The sequence below is a fragment of the Cricetulus griseus genome, chromosome 5 (assembly GCF_003668045.3).
Source record: "Cricetulus griseus strain 17A/GY chromosome 5, alternate assembly CriGri-PICRH-1.0, whole genome shotgun sequence".
NCBI lineage: Eukaryota > Metazoa > Chordata > Mammalia > Rodentia > Cricetidae > Cricetulus > Cricetulus griseus.
This window is the reverse complement of record NC_048598.1, coordinates 46,726,157-46,745,902: the sequence shown is the minus strand read 5'-3', so window position 1 is coordinate 46,745,902 and position 19,746 is coordinate 46,726,157. Positions and strand designations below refer to the sequence as shown.

The 19,746-nt window shown below is 38.8% G+C and overlaps 1 protein-coding gene across 1 annotated transcript in view; it reads right to left on the bottom strand.

Annotated features, from left to right (window-relative positions):
• Positions 1-19,388, bottom strand: part of Cdc73 (cell division cycle 73) — a 110,802-nt gene extending 91,414 nt beyond the window's left edge. The window contains exons 1-7 of the mRNA XM_027417429.2: positions 19,216-19,388; positions 16,282-16,387; positions 12,424-12,493; positions 7,492-7,554; positions 7,358-7,410; positions 3,869-3,957; positions 911-1,127 (exon numbers count right to left, since the gene is read on the bottom strand). Of these exons, the coding sequence (XP_027273230.1) occupies positions 911-1,127; positions 3,869-3,957; positions 7,358-7,410; positions 7,492-7,554; positions 12,424-12,493; positions 16,282-16,387; positions 19,216-19,346 (729 nt within the window). The 5' untranslated portion in view covers positions 19,347-19,388. The remainder of the gene's footprint in view (positions 1-910; positions 1,128-3,868; positions 3,958-7,357; positions 7,411-7,491; positions 7,555-12,423; positions 12,494-16,281; positions 16,388-19,215) is intronic.
• Positions 19,389-19,746: the final 358 nt, after the last annotated feature.

Below are 19,746 nucleotides of genomic sequence, written 5' to 3'. Positions count from 1 at the left end.
ATACATGTGACACCATGTGTGGAGAGAGGACAACTCTGTGGTATTGTTTTTTTCCTTTCATCTTTACATGGCTTCTGGAGACTGAACTCAGTCGGGTTTCCAGGCTTGCATATTCAAGGATCTTTACCAGCTGAGTCACCTGTGTGGCCCATGGAAAATGCTTCTTTAAATGTAAGACAAGTCAAAATTCAAAAGAAATAGAAATCAGTATTTTCCTTACATCTTTTTCTACTTACTTTATTCCTACCAAACTGGGACGGTAAATTAAAAGCTACCGTCCCAAAGTTATTCTACAGTCAAAAGTAGACAGTGGCAGGTGGCACATACCTGTATTCCCAGCACTTAGTAGGCAAATACAGGCCTAAGCCACTAAGAAAGACCCTACCTCAAAAAAGCCCAAAGGGTCTCTAAATTAAAGTTTATTTCAGTGTTAACCTCAGTTTCACAATAATCTCACACACTTCTTAAAATGTTTCTACCAAACCACCATTGTTAGTGCATCAATGGAGAATCAATGACTAAGAAAACTTAGAGAAAAGCCCATAACACATAGGAAAATATGTACTGAGTCTAAGAGATCAAATGGCATACTAGAACATCTAGTGTCAAATGTTTTAATGTTTTTATTAATGTGTATGGTGGGAGTGTGTCTGTACAGGAGCTTCAGAATGTGCATGGAGATTAGAGGAAAATTGTAGAGTCCACTCTCTCCTCCCTTTACATGGGTTTGGATGATCTCAGACTGTCAGACTCCGAATTCAAATTCTTATCTTTCAAAATTTAAAGAGCACACATTTGCTCTGAACAGAAATTTAAAAGAATTACTCCTTGGCTGCACAAACATAAATAAACTTGAAACCTATTAATAAATTTTAAACAATTGTAAGAATGAGTAAAATATTTTAATTACCTTTCCCGTGCTCTGTAAGATAGTTGTTCTTGTTCTCCACACTCTCTCCCTGCTGACAATATCTCTGGTCACATCAACTTCAGCATCCACAAAACTCCTTTGTTTAAGGGCAGTTATGTCATCATCTAAATCAGTCTTGATAGTAGATCTTTTCTTAGCCATAATTTTGGCTTTGATTGCAGCAATTTTTTCCACTGACATGGCTTCAGACAAAGACCTAAAAGTAATTTATTTTTTAAATTTCACAGCAAAGATTCCTTCAGTACAACATATATGTGTTACCCTTAAGTGGATTTATTAAAAAAAAAAAAAACACCCACTGCAAGTGACAGTTTTTCTCTAAAATTATATACTTAATATCTTATAGTCACAAAGGACTTTTATAGGTAACAATTCATAAAGATAATAAAGATAATACTCTAAAAGAAAGTAATTTATTTTAATTTTATGAGTATGAGTGTTTTGCCTACATGTAGGTCTATGTGTCATTTGTATGCCTAGTACCCAGAAAAGCCAAAAGGGGCTTCAAATTCCCTGAAAGTGAAGCTACAGGCAATTGTAGGCCACCATGTGATAATTAGATATCACTGAATGGCAGTGATTCTCTCACAAATGGCAAATGAAGGAAGGAATTCCTACAACTTCCCTGGCTTACTGCCTTGAAAATTTCCAAAACAGGCCCTAAGAAGAACCCAAGGAGAACTTAGTTAAGACCAAAGTATTTATATGATAGGAATATTTAAGAAAAGAAATGAACAGATGTTATTGCTATAGAATGCTAACACATGAGCTTAACAAAGGAACTTTCTAACCTGGAAACAACTACCACCCAACAAGTTTAGGTTGGTAATACAAGGCTGGTGTTCCCACCAGCCAAAATGCAAACTATCCAAAATGAAAACTTAAAACAGCATTGTCTCTAAAATAAGTGAGAATTACTGTAATTAATCTCTGCTCAGTGTAAAGTTCCCAGAAAAAAAAAAAAAAAAAAAAAAAGTCATGCTTATGGTGAAGATTCCACAAGGCTGGCTGTCTGAGTAATTAGAAATTCCTGGAGAGTTAGAATGTCACAAGTCCATAGTCAAATTGTGGGTCAGGAAAAAAGTGACCCTAGAGGACCAACAGGAAACAGCTGTACGGACTGGTCAGTGCTCACATGTCTAAGTCACAGTGTTCCTTCCTCACCAGATGCTACAGACACATAAGCCCAGAAGCAATTGAGTTATGTGACCACCAACTACAATCTCTGACACCATGAGACAAAAATAGATCTTCCTATTTTACATTTCTCAGGCAGTTATCACTGAGTAACAGAGAAAACTGGTAGACAGGGTAGGGTTACTGATGTGATCACCTGACTTTTCCATTCAGAAGCTTTGGGAACTGGTTTATGAAAAGAATTTATTAAATTTGGAGAGAGGGACTAAGGAAGTCCTAAGATGCTATCTAGGCAGTGCTTACTTCTTGTAAGCTATGTGAGTGAACCTAAAGACACAATACAGGCATGGAACATCTGTCTCAGTAACTTGGAGGTAAAGAATAGAACCAGCCTGAAAGAGGTCATGTGAACTGTTAACAAGTCAGGCCATAGGGGTGGGGCTTCCCAAGCCCACTGAAGCATACATATATCATCACAAAATATGCCACTGATGGTGGACATGAGTTTACAGGATTTAACATTTGCCCTCTAGATTGCAGGCTTGCTTTGGTCCCATTCCTCTCTACGCTGCATCTCTCCATTTTGTAATAAGAATACTTACTCCACAATGTTGTATATTAAAAGATGGAACTTGTCGGTAAAAAATGTATTTATTTATTTATTTATTTTGGCATAGATGAGTGCTCTATCTGCATATACAACTTTGCCAGAAGAGGGCATGAGATTCCAATACAGACAGTTGTAAGTCACCATCAGTCAGAGGAACTGAACTCAGGACCTCTGAAAGAACAGCCAGTGCTCTTAACCACTGAGCCATCTCTCCAACCCCTAAAAACTGTTTTTTGTTTGTTTATTTTTGTTTTTTCAAGACAGGGTTTCTCTGTGTAGTCCTGGCTACCCAGGACCAGACCTTGATATCACAGAGAACACTTGCCTCTGCCTCCAGAGTGCCAGGATTAAAGGCCTGTGCCACCAACTCCCAGCATTACTAAATTTATAGGGAATCATGGCTAAGAGATTTCCACTTCCGGAGACTTTAAGCTAGACCCACTGGATAAAGCTGCAACTACTGAGATTCCTGGGATTATCACAATGGACTAAATATATTTTGCATTTTAAGACAAACATGATTCTTTGGGAGCCACAGATACATTAGTGTTTTAATAGTTGATGTATTAAAGGCCTGTTCCCCAACTGATTGTGCTATTTTGGGGAAGTTTCTAAAAATTTTAAGAGGTTGGACTCAGCAAAGAAGTGGTTTACTGGGGTGAAATCCTTGTGACTATCATTTCCTGGTCCTTCTAGCTTCCATACAGCCACCCCAGCCTCTGCCTCCTACCCGCCACTTTTCTCCTATGTGCCATGAGGTAAACAGCAATGCCTACATAGTCCATTCTAAACAATGATGCTGTGCCTTTCCACACATGGATCCAGGATCTGAACCATAGAACTCTAAACTGAAAGTAAGCCAAAAGAAATATTATCGTCTACAACTGTTCTCATATTTGACATACAGTTGCAAAGTCTAATAATAATCTAGAGTGAATTCTTATACAATAGGTTATAAACAAATATCATGCCATTTTACTTAAGGGACTTGAGCATTTCTGAGTATTTATATCTGTGGAGAGATCCTAGACTAATATCAACAGATTCCAATGGACAACTGCATTCTTCTAAACTTAGGCAACAGGGACATACAATGAATAAAAGATGCAAATGTAAATTGTAATATCTAAACACCCCATTTTCAACATACCTTTACATAAAATCCATACTATCTACTAAGAAACCCTTACCTAATCTGCTCAGTCTGTACAATCCCTTCTTTATGGCCTTCCAATCGAGCTGCCAATCTCTCCTTATCAAGACGCACACACTCTTCATCCTAAAAAAAAAAAAAAATCACCACACATTAACTCCTTAGCAAGATTACAGCAGTATAGTTTCATGTAATACTGTACTTCAACTTTAAGACCTTTTACTCTCACAAAGACAAGTGTGTTTTGGATCATGTAAGTCTGGAACTGTTATCTGAGGTTCCTTGACTTACAATAGGGCTACATTCTAATAAACCACGTGTGCTGGCTTGTTTATGTCAACTTCATGAAGGCTTGAGTCATCTTAGAAGAGGAACTCCAAGTGAGAAAATGCCTCCCTAAAATCGGGCTGTAGACAAGCCTGTATTTTCTTAATTAGTGATTCATGTGAGAGGGCCCAGGCAATTGTGAATGAGGCCATTCCTAGGCTGGTAGTAATCAGTCTGAACTTTGGAAACCAGTATGGCCGTTTCTCAAAAAATTGAGTATCAATCTACCTCAAGACCCAATATCAATCTTGGGCTGTGGATTTCTGGGAGTTTCCCTGTCACTAGGTTTCTCCAAAATGGCCCACTCTATCAAGTTACCTCTTACTCACCCCTAACTCAACCAACCCGATCCCTTCTGTTCCCATTTTCCTATCCCCTCCACTCATCTTCCTCCCTACCCTACCCCCAGTTTACCCAGGAGATATCCCCTTCTCAGAGAAATTCATTCATCTATCCTAGGGTTCTCCTTGTTACCTAGCTTCTCTAGGGCTGTGGATTGTAGCCTGCTTAACCTTTGCTTTACATCTAATGCCATGTTTGTCGTTCTGGGTCTGGGTTACCTCACTGAGGATGATTTTTTTTCCTAGTTCCATACATTTGCTTGCAAATTTCATGACGTCATTGTTTTTTATTGTTGAGTAATGCTTCATTGTGTAAATATACCACATATTCTTTATCCGTTCTTCATTTGATGGGCATCTAGGTTGTTTCCAGGGTCTGGCTATTACGAGTAATGTTACTGTAAACATAGTTGAGCAAGTGTCCTTACGGTATGATTAAGCATCCTTTGGGAGCCTGCATGAGACCAACATAGGATCTCTGAATGTGGAAGACAGTTGTATAGCTTGGTCTGTTTGTGGGGCCCCCTAGCAGTGGGATCAGGACCTATGCCCAGCACTTCAGCTGCCTTTTTGGAACCTTTTCCCCATGCAGGGATGCCTCACCCAGACTTAAAACCGGGGGAGGAGCTCAAGTGATATAACATGCTTTGTTGACTTCCATGGGACACCTGCCCCTTTCTGAACAGAGGAGTGGATGGGGGATAGAAAGGAAGAGAGGAAGGAGGGGAAACTGTGGTTGGTATGTAAAATAAATGAAACAAGAACAAAAAAAAAAAAAAAAAAAAACAGAGGGCTGGAGAGATGGCTCAGCTATTAAAGGCTAGGCTCACAACCAAAAAAACAACCAAAAAAAACAAAAAAAAAAAAAAAAAAAACAGAAATAAAGGGGGGGAGGGGCTGAGAAGCTGAGCAAGCCACTAAGCAACACCATTCCAGGGCCTCTGTATCACCTCCTACCTCCACATTACTGCCCTGTTTGAGTTCCTGTCCTAATTTCCTTCAGTGATAGACTATAGACTATAGAAGTGGAAGCGAAAGCCAAATAAACCTTTTCCTTCAACTGCTTTTGGTTAGTGTTTCAACACAGCAATAGTAAACCAAATTATGATACCACAGTTAACTTAAAACATAATAAGCCAAAAATATGTTTATGCATCTACCTACTAAATATCATAGCTTAGTGTTGTTTACTTGAACATATCCACTAGCCTCCATTTATTACAAATCCTGTTTTGTAAATGTTGGACATCTCACATTTTATTGAAAATTGAGCTGAAAGTAAAACAAATTCTTCTAAACATACATGTATTGCTTTTGTATCATCAAAAAGCTTAAAAAAAAAAAAAAAGACTGAAAACCACTGTAAGAGTTTACAATACGGTGCCCAGACATCTATTTCTATGTTCTTTCCCACCATTACTACTTTCATATTGTGTGTGTGCATGTGTGTGTGTGTGTGTGTGTGTGTGTGTGTGTGTGTGTGTGTTCATTTTAAAATGTTTATGGATTCATTTATGTGTACTGAGTGCTTTGTCTGCATGCATGTATGTGCACTACATCTCGCTTGGTGCCTGCATAAGATTTGCCATTATGCATGGCTGTGCCTCACTAGGGGGGTGCTGGGAACTGGCAAGTTCCTCATTCCTACAGAGTTCCCAATAGACTATTTCAAAATCTTATCTGGCAAGGGTATGTGTCTCATGTCTATAATCCCAGCAGTCAGGAGGCCAAGGCAGAAGCATCAAAAGTTTAAAGACAATATTGGCTACAACTGTGATGTCAACCTGTGATTTATAACTTATATTAGAAAGCCATGTGAAATTCAGTTTGAAAGATATGTGGCTGATTAAGAAAAACTCAATGAAGTGATGACACCTATCTGGATCAAAATTTATATTCAACAAGCAGTCAGGCCCTTAGGAATGGGGCCTGACTGAAAGATACACAGCATGTGCTCTGAGACGTTAATCTTGTCCCACACCTTCCTTCTCATGGCATTGGCCTCCTTGCACAGTCCCAAAGTCTGTGGCCAGGCAACCGTATGTTGAAATCATGAGCCAAGGCAAACCATTCTTTAAGCTGTTTTCCTCTTTAAGCTGTTTTCCTCTTTAAGCTGTTTTCCTCCCGTTTTTTGGTCTGAGAGACAAAAAGTTACCAACCCACTAAGCTAATCCATCTGTGCTCACTAAAACACTAGAAATCTAGAATCTGTATCAATATTTTACTGAAGTAACAGTAAGTACTTCACATTTACAAAGCAAAGCATATCCCCATGCTACCTTATTCTAGAAGTCAGAGAACCAATTCTGGCTCCCACCATCTTATAGTTTTATTAAAACAACTATATCTATCTATCTATCAATTTATGTGTGATTTATAAATGCTGCACCACTACAGTAACAAAGATTAGAAAGATGGAAACAGCAATCAAGACTGAAGGGCCCTGAAAAACTAAAATATTTAGCACATGTCCTTTAACATTATCAGATAATAGTTTCTTACCCCAGATCTAGGACATTGTTCTCCTCGAATAAGGCAAAGAATAGCAAAGAAAACAAAATAGCATATTCATCACAGAACCCAAGCCACCTATTGACCTACTTTTCAGGAAAAAAAAAAAAAAAAAATGCTAGAATTACTATGAAGAATTGTTATTTTTCAAGACCGTGTTTGTTTCTCTGTGTAATCAATCACTGGCTGTCCTGGAACTGTCAGTAGACCAAACTGACCTCGAACTCACAGAGCTCCACCTGCCTCTGCCTCCCAAGTGCTAGGATTAAAGGTGTGCGCCACCACTGCCCAGCCTGTGAAGAAGTCTTATTTCTACACAATTCCAATTTCAGTACGAAACACATTACCTCAATTCGTGGTTTCTTTGCTTCTGCTAAAACTTCATCTGCAGCTCTTTTGACTATAAGAAAAAAGAAGCAAGTAAGTGTGTACTTTAGGAAAGGGTTTTTAAAATTCAAGATAAAGATGTGACACAGTGTACCTTGAGTGGACCGCTGAAGACCTATTTCCAGGGGGGCGCTCCTATCTATGCTCGCTGATGTTGCTGAAAATGGAAAAGAAAAATCATATAAGCAGAACAATATTTGCACATGTATTTTGGAAGTTATTCCAGGAGAAATGCTCAAGCTTTATTTCTTATATCCATAGGAGGATTTCCCTAGGTAAAATGGTTTCAAAAAACAGCTCTATTAAAGTATTTTATTAACAGGATGTCTCTGTGGTCTAAAGTTTATGAAAGAACAAATGATTTTTAACAATTTAGCTTACAAACTAATGAGATGCTAATTCCTTAAATTAATTGGTCAGTTCAGATTATTCTCCCCTATTAAAAAAAGTCACATTTAGAGAATATACTTCCCCCAAATACTTAAATATATACACTATCAAATTAATTACAAATTTTAGTTATTCACAATTGGTAGGACACTTCCAACTATCCTTCAAATTATTTTACTTTTAAATGGCTCAAAATAAAACTATTAAAGAGTACCTGGCCCCTTCCATCAAGTTCCTATTCCCCTATATAACTAGTTATTGTCTTGCATAGCCTTCTACAAATACAAGAAATACAAATTATACTTTATTTGTACCTTTGTTCACAAAGGCAGCATAATACACAGGATATTCTAAAACTTGTTTCCCGTTTACAAAAGAGTGTAAGCTTGGACACCCCTTCCATACCAGTACATAGATAGTTCCCTAACTTTCTCTCTCTACAGCTATGAGGTATACTGTATAATTATAATTAATTTGACTAGTTCCCTATGAGTAGGCAGTTCAATTCTAAATCTTGTTATTACAAAAAATAGCATAAAGAAACTTCACATGTATGTCATTTTTTACATTTTAAAATATAGCTCTAGGACAGTTCTAAATGTAGGGTTTCTATTTCATTTATAAAGAACTGTCAACAACTTCAGGAAGATTATAAAGTAACACAACCAACAATGCCGAATGCTCCCTCTCAGTCTCACCAGAGTTCACTGACAAACAGCAAAATTTAAAATCTTATCTTTATATCCTTTAAATTTGTAATTTAGTATAAAATCACATCTACAAGTGATTTACCACCTTTTCTATTACTCATATGTTCATTGTAACTATTCAAGCTGTTGATCTTTTGTGTGTCTATTTCCAAGGTCATACTTCATGTGCTAACTAGTATAAATGACTATAGTAGATGAAACATTTTCCCAGTATATCTTTTTTGTTGGTGGTAGTTTAGTGTTTTGTTTTGTTTTGTTTTATTGTTGATGTTTTCAAGACAAAGACAAAGATTCTTTGTGTAGTCCTGGATGTTCTGGAACTAGTTCTGTAAACCAGGCTAGCCTAGAACTCACCAAGATGCACCTGCCTCTCTGCTTGCTAGGTGCTGGGATTAAAGGTTTTCACCACCACTGCCAGGCTGCTTTTCAATGATACAGTTATATTTAATCAAAATATTAACTACTTATCCCACCTTCTTCCATTGCTCTCGAATGTCTTTATTCTAATGTTACTCTGACGTGTGTATTTCTGGAGTCAGATACACTACCATCATATCATAAGGCCAGCCTCACATTTGTATTTAAAATTGTTCTACTAATGTATCTACATAGTCTCAGTTTTTAAATCATTAGGTCTTTTAAGTTCTATACTCCAGAACAACTGGTGTCTTCACATTTGCTGTGCCTCAAATGTTAAGATACTCAATTTTACCAAATAATTATTTATGTAGTTCTGCTGCTCAAGAAAAGTTGCCTAGGCTTTTGTTGAGATCATGCTTTTAAGCATGTAACTCACAGCTGGGCGTTGGTGGCACACACCTTTAATCCCAGCACTTGGGAGGCAGAGGCAGATGGATCTCTGTGAGTTCGAGGCCAGCCTGGTCTACAGAGGATAGGCTCCAAAGATACACAGAGAAACCCTGTCTAGGAAAAAAAAAAAAAAAAATGTAACTCATGCTAATATTGAATGTCTTTAAGCTATTAATTATAACATTATCTTAACTGCAGTTTAACTTTTTCATGAACTAGTAACATATTTTACTTAATTCAAAACAATACATTTGAGAACTAAATTTGTCCTACAGATAACATAAGAAATGACGTGGAAAGCCAGGCGGTGGTGGCGCATGCCTTTTATCCCAGCTCTCGATAGGCAGAGGCAGGTGGATCTCTGTGAGTTCAAGACCAGCCTGGTCTACAAGAGCTAGTTCCAGGACAGTCTCCAAAGCCACAGAGAAACCCTGTCTTAAAAAACAAAACAACAACAACAAAAAAATGACGTGGATAAATAATTCATTGAGACTCTCCCAAAAGTGAACGATTTACCAGTGCATCTGAGATACTTAGTAAAACTGAAGAATCCTATATTTACTTTAATACATTTTTAAGAGAGAGTAAGAGTGAGCCTAAGGAAAAAAAAATGGATTTTTAACAGTTTTACTATGATTCTCATGGTCTAAATAATTAAATTTTCTTTGATTCAAAACAAAAGTAAAAAGCCTTTTTTTGATCTTTCCATCTCAATTGCCTTTGCAATAATTTCAGAATTCCTCCTCATTCCTTGTCTACCCAGTATGAAAGTAATTAGACTTTGTATTCTGTACAATGCCCAGGCAAAATACAACTTAGGAATAAGCATGGAGGGCAAAGGAGAAAGAAGGCCAAGAAGGCCCAAGAGGTAAAGTACCTGCTACACAAACCCAGCAATCTAAGTTTGATTCTTAGAAGCTACATAAAGGTAGAAGAAGAGAACTAACTCCAAGTTATTCTCTGACCTCCAAATATAAGCTGTGACACATACACCCACACACATAAAACTTGCCAGAAAAAAAAAAAATTGTAAAGAATATGTTAGGAATTTGCAGAATGAAAATATTACAAGAAAGAAGCAGTCCTGGAGGTCTTCCTATTATGCACAATATTCTCTACACACACCAACACTATAGCTTAAAAACATGGGGCAGATAGTGTAATATAACTGCTACTAATGGTAATAATAAATTCCATCCCAGGGAAGGTGAGATCTACTCTATTTCTATAATACTAATTTATGTATATTTTATAAAAAATTATTCAATTACCATACATTGCTGTTCTAAACTTTAATGAGTAATAAGTCAACTGAAACAACTGTTCCTTTAAGGTTCACTCTCTAGTAGACAATATCCAAATAAGCAATAAATATAACTTCGGGTAAAAAATATGGCATTTGTTTGGAAAATAAATAGGATTTGATTACGCATAGACAGATATGAGGGTGGGATGTTATTTTGCACTTTAGAATAGTCACAGATGTCTTCACTGACCGAAGGATACCTGGAAGAATATCTGAGCATGGATGGAAGATGAGAGCCCAATAACAATACAGACAATTGAAGACAGAAAGAATAGCAATCCCAGAGGTTCTAAGATCAACTAAACCAACTGAAAGATCACTGACAGCTTTGATTAAAAAAAGAATGATGGAGGATGAAGTCACAGAGATTTAAGCAGAAACATGATCATGAAGTCTGAACAGTAAGAAGTATGAGCTTTATCCTAAATGTGATGGAACCCACAAATGGCCTGGCCTTGAGCAGACAAATGGCTCAATTATATTTACATAGTTTTTCAAGAACAAATCTTGTTACAGAATAAACTATCAAATAAAGAGTAGAAACATGAGGAGGTCTTAGAAGAAGTGGGATAGAGCTGGAGTGGAAAAAACTGTCATGGATTTCAAGCCTGAGAAAAGGACTTACAAATGGTGTAACTGTGTCAAAATATCATTTCACTGAAGTTTATACCTTAAGTCACTGCATGAAGTTACATAAGATACCATCACTCCTTTCTAAGATGAGAACAGACTCACTGTTTTGTTTTGTGTGGGTGGAGATGGAAAGGAAAAAATTGGGCACTCTATTTTGAACATGCTATATTTCAGAAGTCTGTTAAGCATTTAAAGGAAGATGACAACAGTAAATTCATAAATATGAAGCAAATACTTGTGCTTATTGAGCTCACTGCAACTGTCAGAGATGAATGTAAAGCTATAACACACTACCCTTGATTTTATAGTTAAGACTTAATACTACATCTTGTTTGTTTAAATTTCTCTCAACAGTGAATAGTATCAATAGGGTATAGAAATATCATATGACAAAGATATTCTGAAGGGTAAACAATGAAAAGAAAGAAGCCCCAAAGTCTAGGGTGGCAAACACCAAGTGAAGAACTTCAAAGAAGCACTCTGGAACAGTATCAAATGTTCATAAGTAAAGAGAGTAAAAAGAAACAAAGGATGTGGCAACTCCAAATCTCTCTGATTTTAATGGCATGGTAAGGATGAGCTAAACAGGAGGAACTTCAAGCAGGTAAAGAAGTAGCGATTTTTACATCAATTCTTTCTTTTTATAGTAATAAAAATAGCAATGAACAGAATTAGCCAGGCAGGGGTGGCAAACACCTGTAATCCCAGCACTCAGGAAGCAGAGACATGTGGATCTCTGTGAGTTCAAGGCCAGCCTGGTCTAAATAGTGAGCTCCAGGACAGCCAGGACTACATAGAAAGACTGGGTCTCAAAAAAAAAAAAAAAAGAAAAGAAAAGAAAAGAAAGAGAGACAGAAATATGGAATCAAAAATAATTTTTAAAGAACAGACATTTTCTACATGTATTCTAAAAGGTAATGATTCAGAAGAAAGGAGAAAACAGTAAAGCAAGACAAATAAGAATTTACAGAGACAAAGGACGACAGAATGAATAAAACCCTTGTACAAGGGTGGAGTGACAGCCTAAAATTAGACAACACTGTGCAACTACAGGGAGAAGCACACAGACACAGCTTCAGGTAAGTAGAAAATACAGACTTCTCACTACAACTTATTTCATAGGGAAGACTGAAAAAAAAAAAAGTTTAAAAGTGAGTACAATTTTAAAACTACTCACATGCTTCCCCATTGAGATATCCAAGTAGATCTTTTCGGTCAGGTCTTCTAACCACAGGAATATTTTCTGTCTGAAGCCAAAATTTTGAATTAGATATTGAGTGGAAACAACTATGAAACTTGATAAATATCATGTAACTTAAGAATTTATTGAACATACCTTAGTAACATGTATTTAAAGTCACGTTTGCTTTCTAAAAACTATCTAAAATTCTTGAAAATTTCTCAAATGTTAATTTTTAGTAATTTTATTTTGGAAATTTCAAAAAAAAATAAATTCAAGACACCAGTTTGAAAGTAACTAAAAACCTTCTTCATAGTATCAATCTCAGGCTCTCTCAACCCTCAATGACTTCTTGTTTGTTTGTTTTTTTTTGTTTTATGGAGACAGGGTTCCTTCTGTGTAGCTTTGACTGTCCTAGAACTAGGGCTGTAGACCAACCAGGCTGGCCTTGAACCCTTGGAGATCCACTTGCCTCTGCCTCCTATGTGCTGGAATTAAAGGCCTGAACCAGCACTGTCCAGCTGTTACTTGTTTTTAATTGCACTCAGGATGTTATATGCATCCAGGGCCACTAACTTTGCAGTCCCAGGGCTGTCTCACTTTATACGCTGTTGTGCTTTTTCCCCACACAGACCAAACCTCTTCAAACTATGCAACTGCAACTCTTCCAAATGAACTACATAAACACTAAACATAAATTTTGGTAATTTACAAGTACATGAGAAAACCTAAGCTATAAGAAGATGTTAATTGCAGTAGTTTACCACATTAGAGCCATCTGAGAAGCTGTAATAAAAAGAAAGTATATCTTTTTATTCCCGTGCATATAAATTCAGATAACACGGGGGGGGGGGGGGGGGGGGGGGGGGGGATTTGAAAGATTGTGTCTGAAAACAATCAATTTTAGAAAAATGAGTAATTTCCCTTTAATCTACCTACAGTCATCATTTATAAAAATGATTAACACTGAGGCAGGGGAGACATTGCAGCAACTAGAGCACCTGCTGCTCTTCCATTCCAGAGTACTGGAGCTTGATTCCCAGCACTCCTGTCACACACACTTGGAACTCCAGTTTTTTGGATTTTAGTTTTTTTTTGGGGGGGGGGTAGATTCCTCTGGCCTTATCTGGTACCTGCACTCAGGTACTCATATGTACGTAACACATCTTTTTTAAAGATGATTAAAACAAAATGTATACTTCAGGAATCAAGTCATCTTTGGGCCAATGAATATATGGCATTACAATTTTCCTTATTATTTTTTTACAATTTTCCTTATTATTTTTCTAAGGTAAACAACAGAGTCAAAGAAAAACTTGTTGCCAAGGGATTATATAGTTTAAAACCTTTGTCAACTATTATAAACAAGCCAGGAGGTAGTTCGAATGCCTTTTACCCCAGCACTCGGGAGGCAGAGGCAGGTGGATCCCTATGAGTTCGAGACCAGCCTGGTCTACAAGAGCTAGTTCCAGGACAGCCTCCAAAGCCACAGAGAAACCCTGTCTGGAAAAAAACAAAACAAAACAAAACAAACTATTCTGAGCAACAATGAAGCAATAAGAACTCTTAGTATCACTAGTCAATTACCTCACAATGACCACTATATGTCACAACATCCAGTATTTGCACATACTTTTTTTTGTCTTAGCTGAACAAATAAATCACTTAATTTTTTTTTAAAAGGTCAGGCTAAATTTTAGTTTTTCCTTATGAGTACATATACATGTCTAGAAACTTACAAGCATTTCTGTCCTTGACATTTTTTAGTCAGTCTACATGGAATATTACACATATCTGTAAAGTATTTCTGAATCACTTGAAGTATAGCCCACATTGGAGCCATCTGAGAGGCTGCAGGTCTGCTGACACTAAAAGGCGCCAGGGGTCAGGAGCACCTGACTCCAGGAAGAGTCAGGGCAACAAACAGCAAGTAACATGGCAATTGAAACAGCAACCTCTAATCTATACAACTACAGAATTTCAGATTTCTAGTGGGGAAAATGCTTAAAAAAATAAGTGTTATATCTTATATGACTTTAAATCCTAGGATCTACAGTAACAACTATAACTACAAGAATATAATCTTTAAATCTCTAAGTACTTAAATTATTTTAACAAACAATTCTAATTATTGCTTGATTCAGTTTTGGAATTTTTTTTGTTTTTTTCTGGTTTGCTGTTGTTGTTTTGGGATAGGGTTTCTCTATAACAGTCCTGGCTGCCCTGGAACTCGTTTTGTAGACCAGGCTATCCTGGAATTCAGAGATCCACCTGCCTTTGCCTCCCAAGTGCTGGGATTAAAGGCATGTACCACCACTGCCCGGTGCTTGATTCATTTTTATTTAAAGCTCTAATAAAGAACAATGTAATGGTCAGTTGCTAATATTTTCCCTACTACTTACCAATTTTAAGGATTTAAAAATGTATTTATCATTGAATATGTTTCTTTCTCTGTAAAGCAGTCCTACTGAATATGAATACTGAAGCCATTCAAAGTAAGTCCTTTCTCAGCTGGTCCAAATAACAAATTGCTATCCAAAACTGCAACTATCACTGCTATGAAGAAAAGTTATAAAAGTAAAATTCCCACAACATAATGCAATCCAGCAGTAGTGGGAAACAGCCAAAGAGTAGCTCTAGTGATGGAAGGCACAATGATGGTGCTTATGAAGAGTCTGTTTTAAGAGTTTAAGCTTACTACTTTAAATTAACACAATGCACTAATGTACTGGATTATATCAATATCTCCAAATAATTCTATGTCCAACTCTACCAAGGGATCTGATAAGGACCTCATTTTTTATAAAAGCTAAAGGGCTGTGGGTATCTCTAGAAGAATACGTGCCTACTACGCAGGAAGCCCTGAGTGCAATGTCTAACACCATATGAACAAGGCATGACTGCTCACACATCTAATTCCAGCTCTTAAGGTAGAGGCAAGAGAATCAGAAGTTAAGATCATCCTCACCTACACAGGTTCTGGAGGCCAGTATGGGCTCCATGAAACCTCTATGTTCCTCCAATACCCAAAAGAAGTATCTGGGGAACCATCTTATTGGGGCATTTATGGCAATTTGCAACATCAAACTCCACTCTGAATCCTCTTTACTTATTAGTTTTTAAAAGTCCCTTACCAGTGGAAGAATCCCATCATAACAATCTATGTGAAAGGAGACATTTTTATTTCTAATGATTTCCTCTCAATAATCGATTTTCAAACTCTGAAAAAGCAAGTAAGACTAAAAAATAAATGTCAATAAAGTACAAAAAATAACTGCACTGTTTAAAATTCTAAAAGTATCTGTTCATATTGGACTGATTTATTTATTGAGAATTTCATACTGGAGTACTGAATTTACATCATTTTTACCACTCCTTGCCCTGTACTATGTTTATACTAAGAGAAGTTTTCTTGAAATTAAACTATAGTTCTGAATTACCAGAGTTCTTCAACCAGCTTATATATTTTTGAAACATCTATGAAAGTGCTTTTAAAACTTCTACTGTTGTGCAGGGTAGTGGTGGAATGAGCCTTGAACCCCAGCACTCAGGAGGCAGAAGACAACAGATCTCTGTGAGTTCAAAGACAGCATGGTCTACAGAGAGTTTCAGGACAGCCAAGAATAGGAAGAGAAACACTGTCTCCAAAAACAAACCAAAAAGTCTACTGTTATAAACATTACCTATATTTTATATGAATAATGAATTACCAACTAAAATAATTAAGTAAATCACACAGCAACTTAATTTTGACTATCTAAAACAATTTCAGACAAGTGAAACCCATGAGGGAAAGTTTTCCACACAAAACAATAATTGTTTAATCAATGAAATTTTAAAATGAATTCTACTTACAGCCGCACGTCGGACATAAACAGGATGAGAAAGATGCACATTATTAAGTAGAAATAAAATAGAATCCAATGTGTAGTATTCTCTGGGTTGGCCTTCCTTTCCAGTCCTAAAATGATTAAAGCATGAGTTTTATTAAGATGTTTAAATCAATTATTTGACCTTAGTTACATGTATTCATTCATCTATATCTAGCTGATTATCTTACAATGTATTTAACACAGCAAAAATATATGTGCAATAAATATAAACGCTCCCAAGTGAGTTGTTGTTGAGACAAAAAAAATGAAAGAAACAGAGAGAGCATATAAATTCATATTCTATATATACTTTTTTTCTTTTCTATTTTTAAGGCAGGCAAGGTCTCATGTATCCCAGCTGGCCTCAAATCTGCTATACAGCTGAGGGTGCATGTTGTATGTGGTGCTGGAGATCAAATGCAGGAACTCATTCTTGCTAGGCAAGCACTCTACCAACTGGTCTACATCCTCACCCTCACTTTACACATAAATTGAGTTCTGGGCTCTGTCAACAGAGAAAGAAACCCAGCCAGTTGCACAATAAAAAGGATCATTCAGGGAAAACAAACTGCTTAGGGGAGGTATCACCAGGGCTGCACTTACAAAATGAACATCTTATGGTTCTTTCCAAACAAGATACTGCCATACGACATCCTCAACAATATACTGAAAAGTAAACAGGATCAACTTCAAGGGCATGATCCTTGTAACATCTCTCAAACTAGACCAGTGAGTGACACAAAACCAAAATACAATTCTATCTGTGATTAAACAATGTAGTCTTGGGGGTACAAGCTCTCTAATACTAACACATACACAGCTTTCCAATTCTCCCTTCTTCCTCCTGGAAACACCTCCTTTCCAGGTTTCATATCTTAAATACACAGTCCCCTCATACTGGAAGGCTATTCCCCCATTTCACTCAGAATTCTTACCCATTCTTTAAAGTTTATTCATCTATTTGTTCATTTATTCAAGGAAGGGGCTTTGTAGAATGGACACATGTCAAATATATTTCCATGAACTGTTTCTAAATATCCCCCTCCCCTAGACATAAACAACTTTTTTGGTGCAGGGGGGTGGAGGGGATCGAGACAAGCTTTCTGTATAGCCTTGACTGTACTGGAACTCGAGCTTTGTATGAGGCTGGCCTGGAACTCACAGATCCGCCTGCCATAGCCTCCAGAGTGCTGGGATTAAAGATGTGCACTGCCCAGTTTAGAAGTAAACCACAAATAACTGTTCTCGTTAGATCAGCTAGAAACATTTCACATCAACTTAATCTGTTTGGTCTTTTCTACCCAAAATAGGCTAACCTCATGAAAGGCAGGAAGGAATCAGAGTTTTCAGCTTTTTTTCTATTTCTCAAATTAAACTTCTTTATAAAGGTGTTTTTGTTTGAGGTGTTTTTGTTTGTTTGTTGTTTGTGGGGTTTTTTTGGGGGTGGTGGTGTTTGGTTTGGTTTCTCTGTAAAACAGCCCTGGCTGTCCTGGAACTCGCTTTGTAGACCAGTCTGGCCTTGAACTCAAGAGAGCCACCTGCCTCTGCCTCTGCCTCCCGAGTGCTGGGATTAAAGGCTTTCACCACCACACTCAGCTATACCTTGAGTTTTTATAAAGAAAAATATCCATTATAATCCAATTTCTGCGTAATTTATTTGAAAGAGTGAAACACGGTAAACCGGGAATGTCACTTAGTCAACACTTCAAAATGGGAATCAATAGTCAAAAGAAATCTTAAACCGGGCGGTGGTGGCACACACCTTTAATCCCAGCACTCCGGAGGCAGAAGCAGGCTGATCTTTTTGAGTTCGAGACAAACTTGGTCTACAAGTTAGTTCCAGGACAGCCTCTAAAGCCACAGAGAAATCCTCTCTCAAAAAAACAAGAAACAAAAAATAAAAAAAAATCTTAAAATTTTCTAGTTTTTCAATGACCATTCATAAAGTCACTCAATCAAGCAAAAAATTCGTACCAAAATTGACTCCGAGACTCCAATTATCAAAACGAAGCATCAATGACAGTAACAGTAGCATCATTAAAGAGGCCCCAAAGGATTATTAAACTTCATCCTTGGTGATTTCCTGAATGACTTAAATTCGTGCCATGCATACATAGAAATGTTCCCAAACATTTTTTTTTTCTTTAGGGTGCTTTCGGAAAAGCACACAGGATCAGTTTCTCAGACCCGTATGTAAAAAACTCACGGCATTTCACCAGTAACTTTTCTCCCCCAACCAAGTCCTGCTTTCATCTCGAACAGTGATTTTGGCAGACTTTTCCAAACTCTTCCCCAATCTCTTTCTTTCCTGAGCTTCAAGTAGTAGTAGTCTATTCCCCTCTTTATTTTTTTCTTGAAGCGTAGCATCATCCTTCCCCAATTATGAAAAGGGGGGGGGGGGATTGAGGCAGAAAGAAACTAAATTACCCTGGCGCTCCAAGAGCCAGAAGAGAGAGACAGTTGCAACACATGGCAGCCTCTGGGAGAAAAACCAAACTAACAAAAACACTAAGGGTGGCCGCCAGATGCTGTGCTTTGTGCTTCTGCACCTAGGTGCAGGTAGCCGTGCAGAGCGCAGCCCTCCCCGGCGCCGACCACCAGCCAGGACATCCTGGTGGACACCAACTGGGAAAGTCGGAAACTCCCATGGCACCTCTCCCTGTGGCTTCTCCAACACAGCAAAGACTTGACCGCTCGCGAACGCGCTCCCCCGCAAAGTGCAACTTCGGCTCCAGAGAAGAACTTTCCCCCACCATCACCACCACCACCACCACCACCACCCGAGCCCCCCGTTTTCCTCCCATCCCCGAGGGACTCGGGGGGGAGAGGAGAGGGTTAGGGACGAGGTCGCCCGGGGGCGCCGGGGGCGCCGGGCGCTGCCCCGCCACCACTAGGCCACGGGCCACGCCGCACTCACCCCCAAACTACATAGTTGGTCTTCACGTTCTTGGGCCAGGAGAACTCCCCGAAGATCACTTCATCCCCCTTGACCACGATCTCCTTCTTCTGGATGTTGTACTGTCGCAGGACGCTGAGCACGTCCGCCATCTTCGCCCCCCTCGCTGCCGCTGCCGCGCCGCCGCCGCCGCCGCCGCCGCCGCCGCGGGCCCCGGCCACCGCCGTCGCCGCCGCGCCTGCCTCCTCCTTCCCCGTCGCCTCGCCCTCTCCGGCCGCGCCGCCGCCGCCGCCGCCGCCGCCGCCGCCGCTGCCGCCGCCGCCGCCGCCGCCGCCGCCGCGAACCAACAGCCGCCTCACTAACAGCCGTCCGCGTCTACGACAGCAGCACGGGCAGCAGCCACCCAGGCCGCCGAGGACCCCGCGCTATATAAGGCAAGGCCCCGCCGCGGGCTGCCCGCGGAGAACGCCTGACTGACCCACGCTCCGCCAGCCCCGCGGGCCGCCGCCAGGAGGCGGTGCGAGCGGACGAGCCTCCCAGACTCCCGCGGGG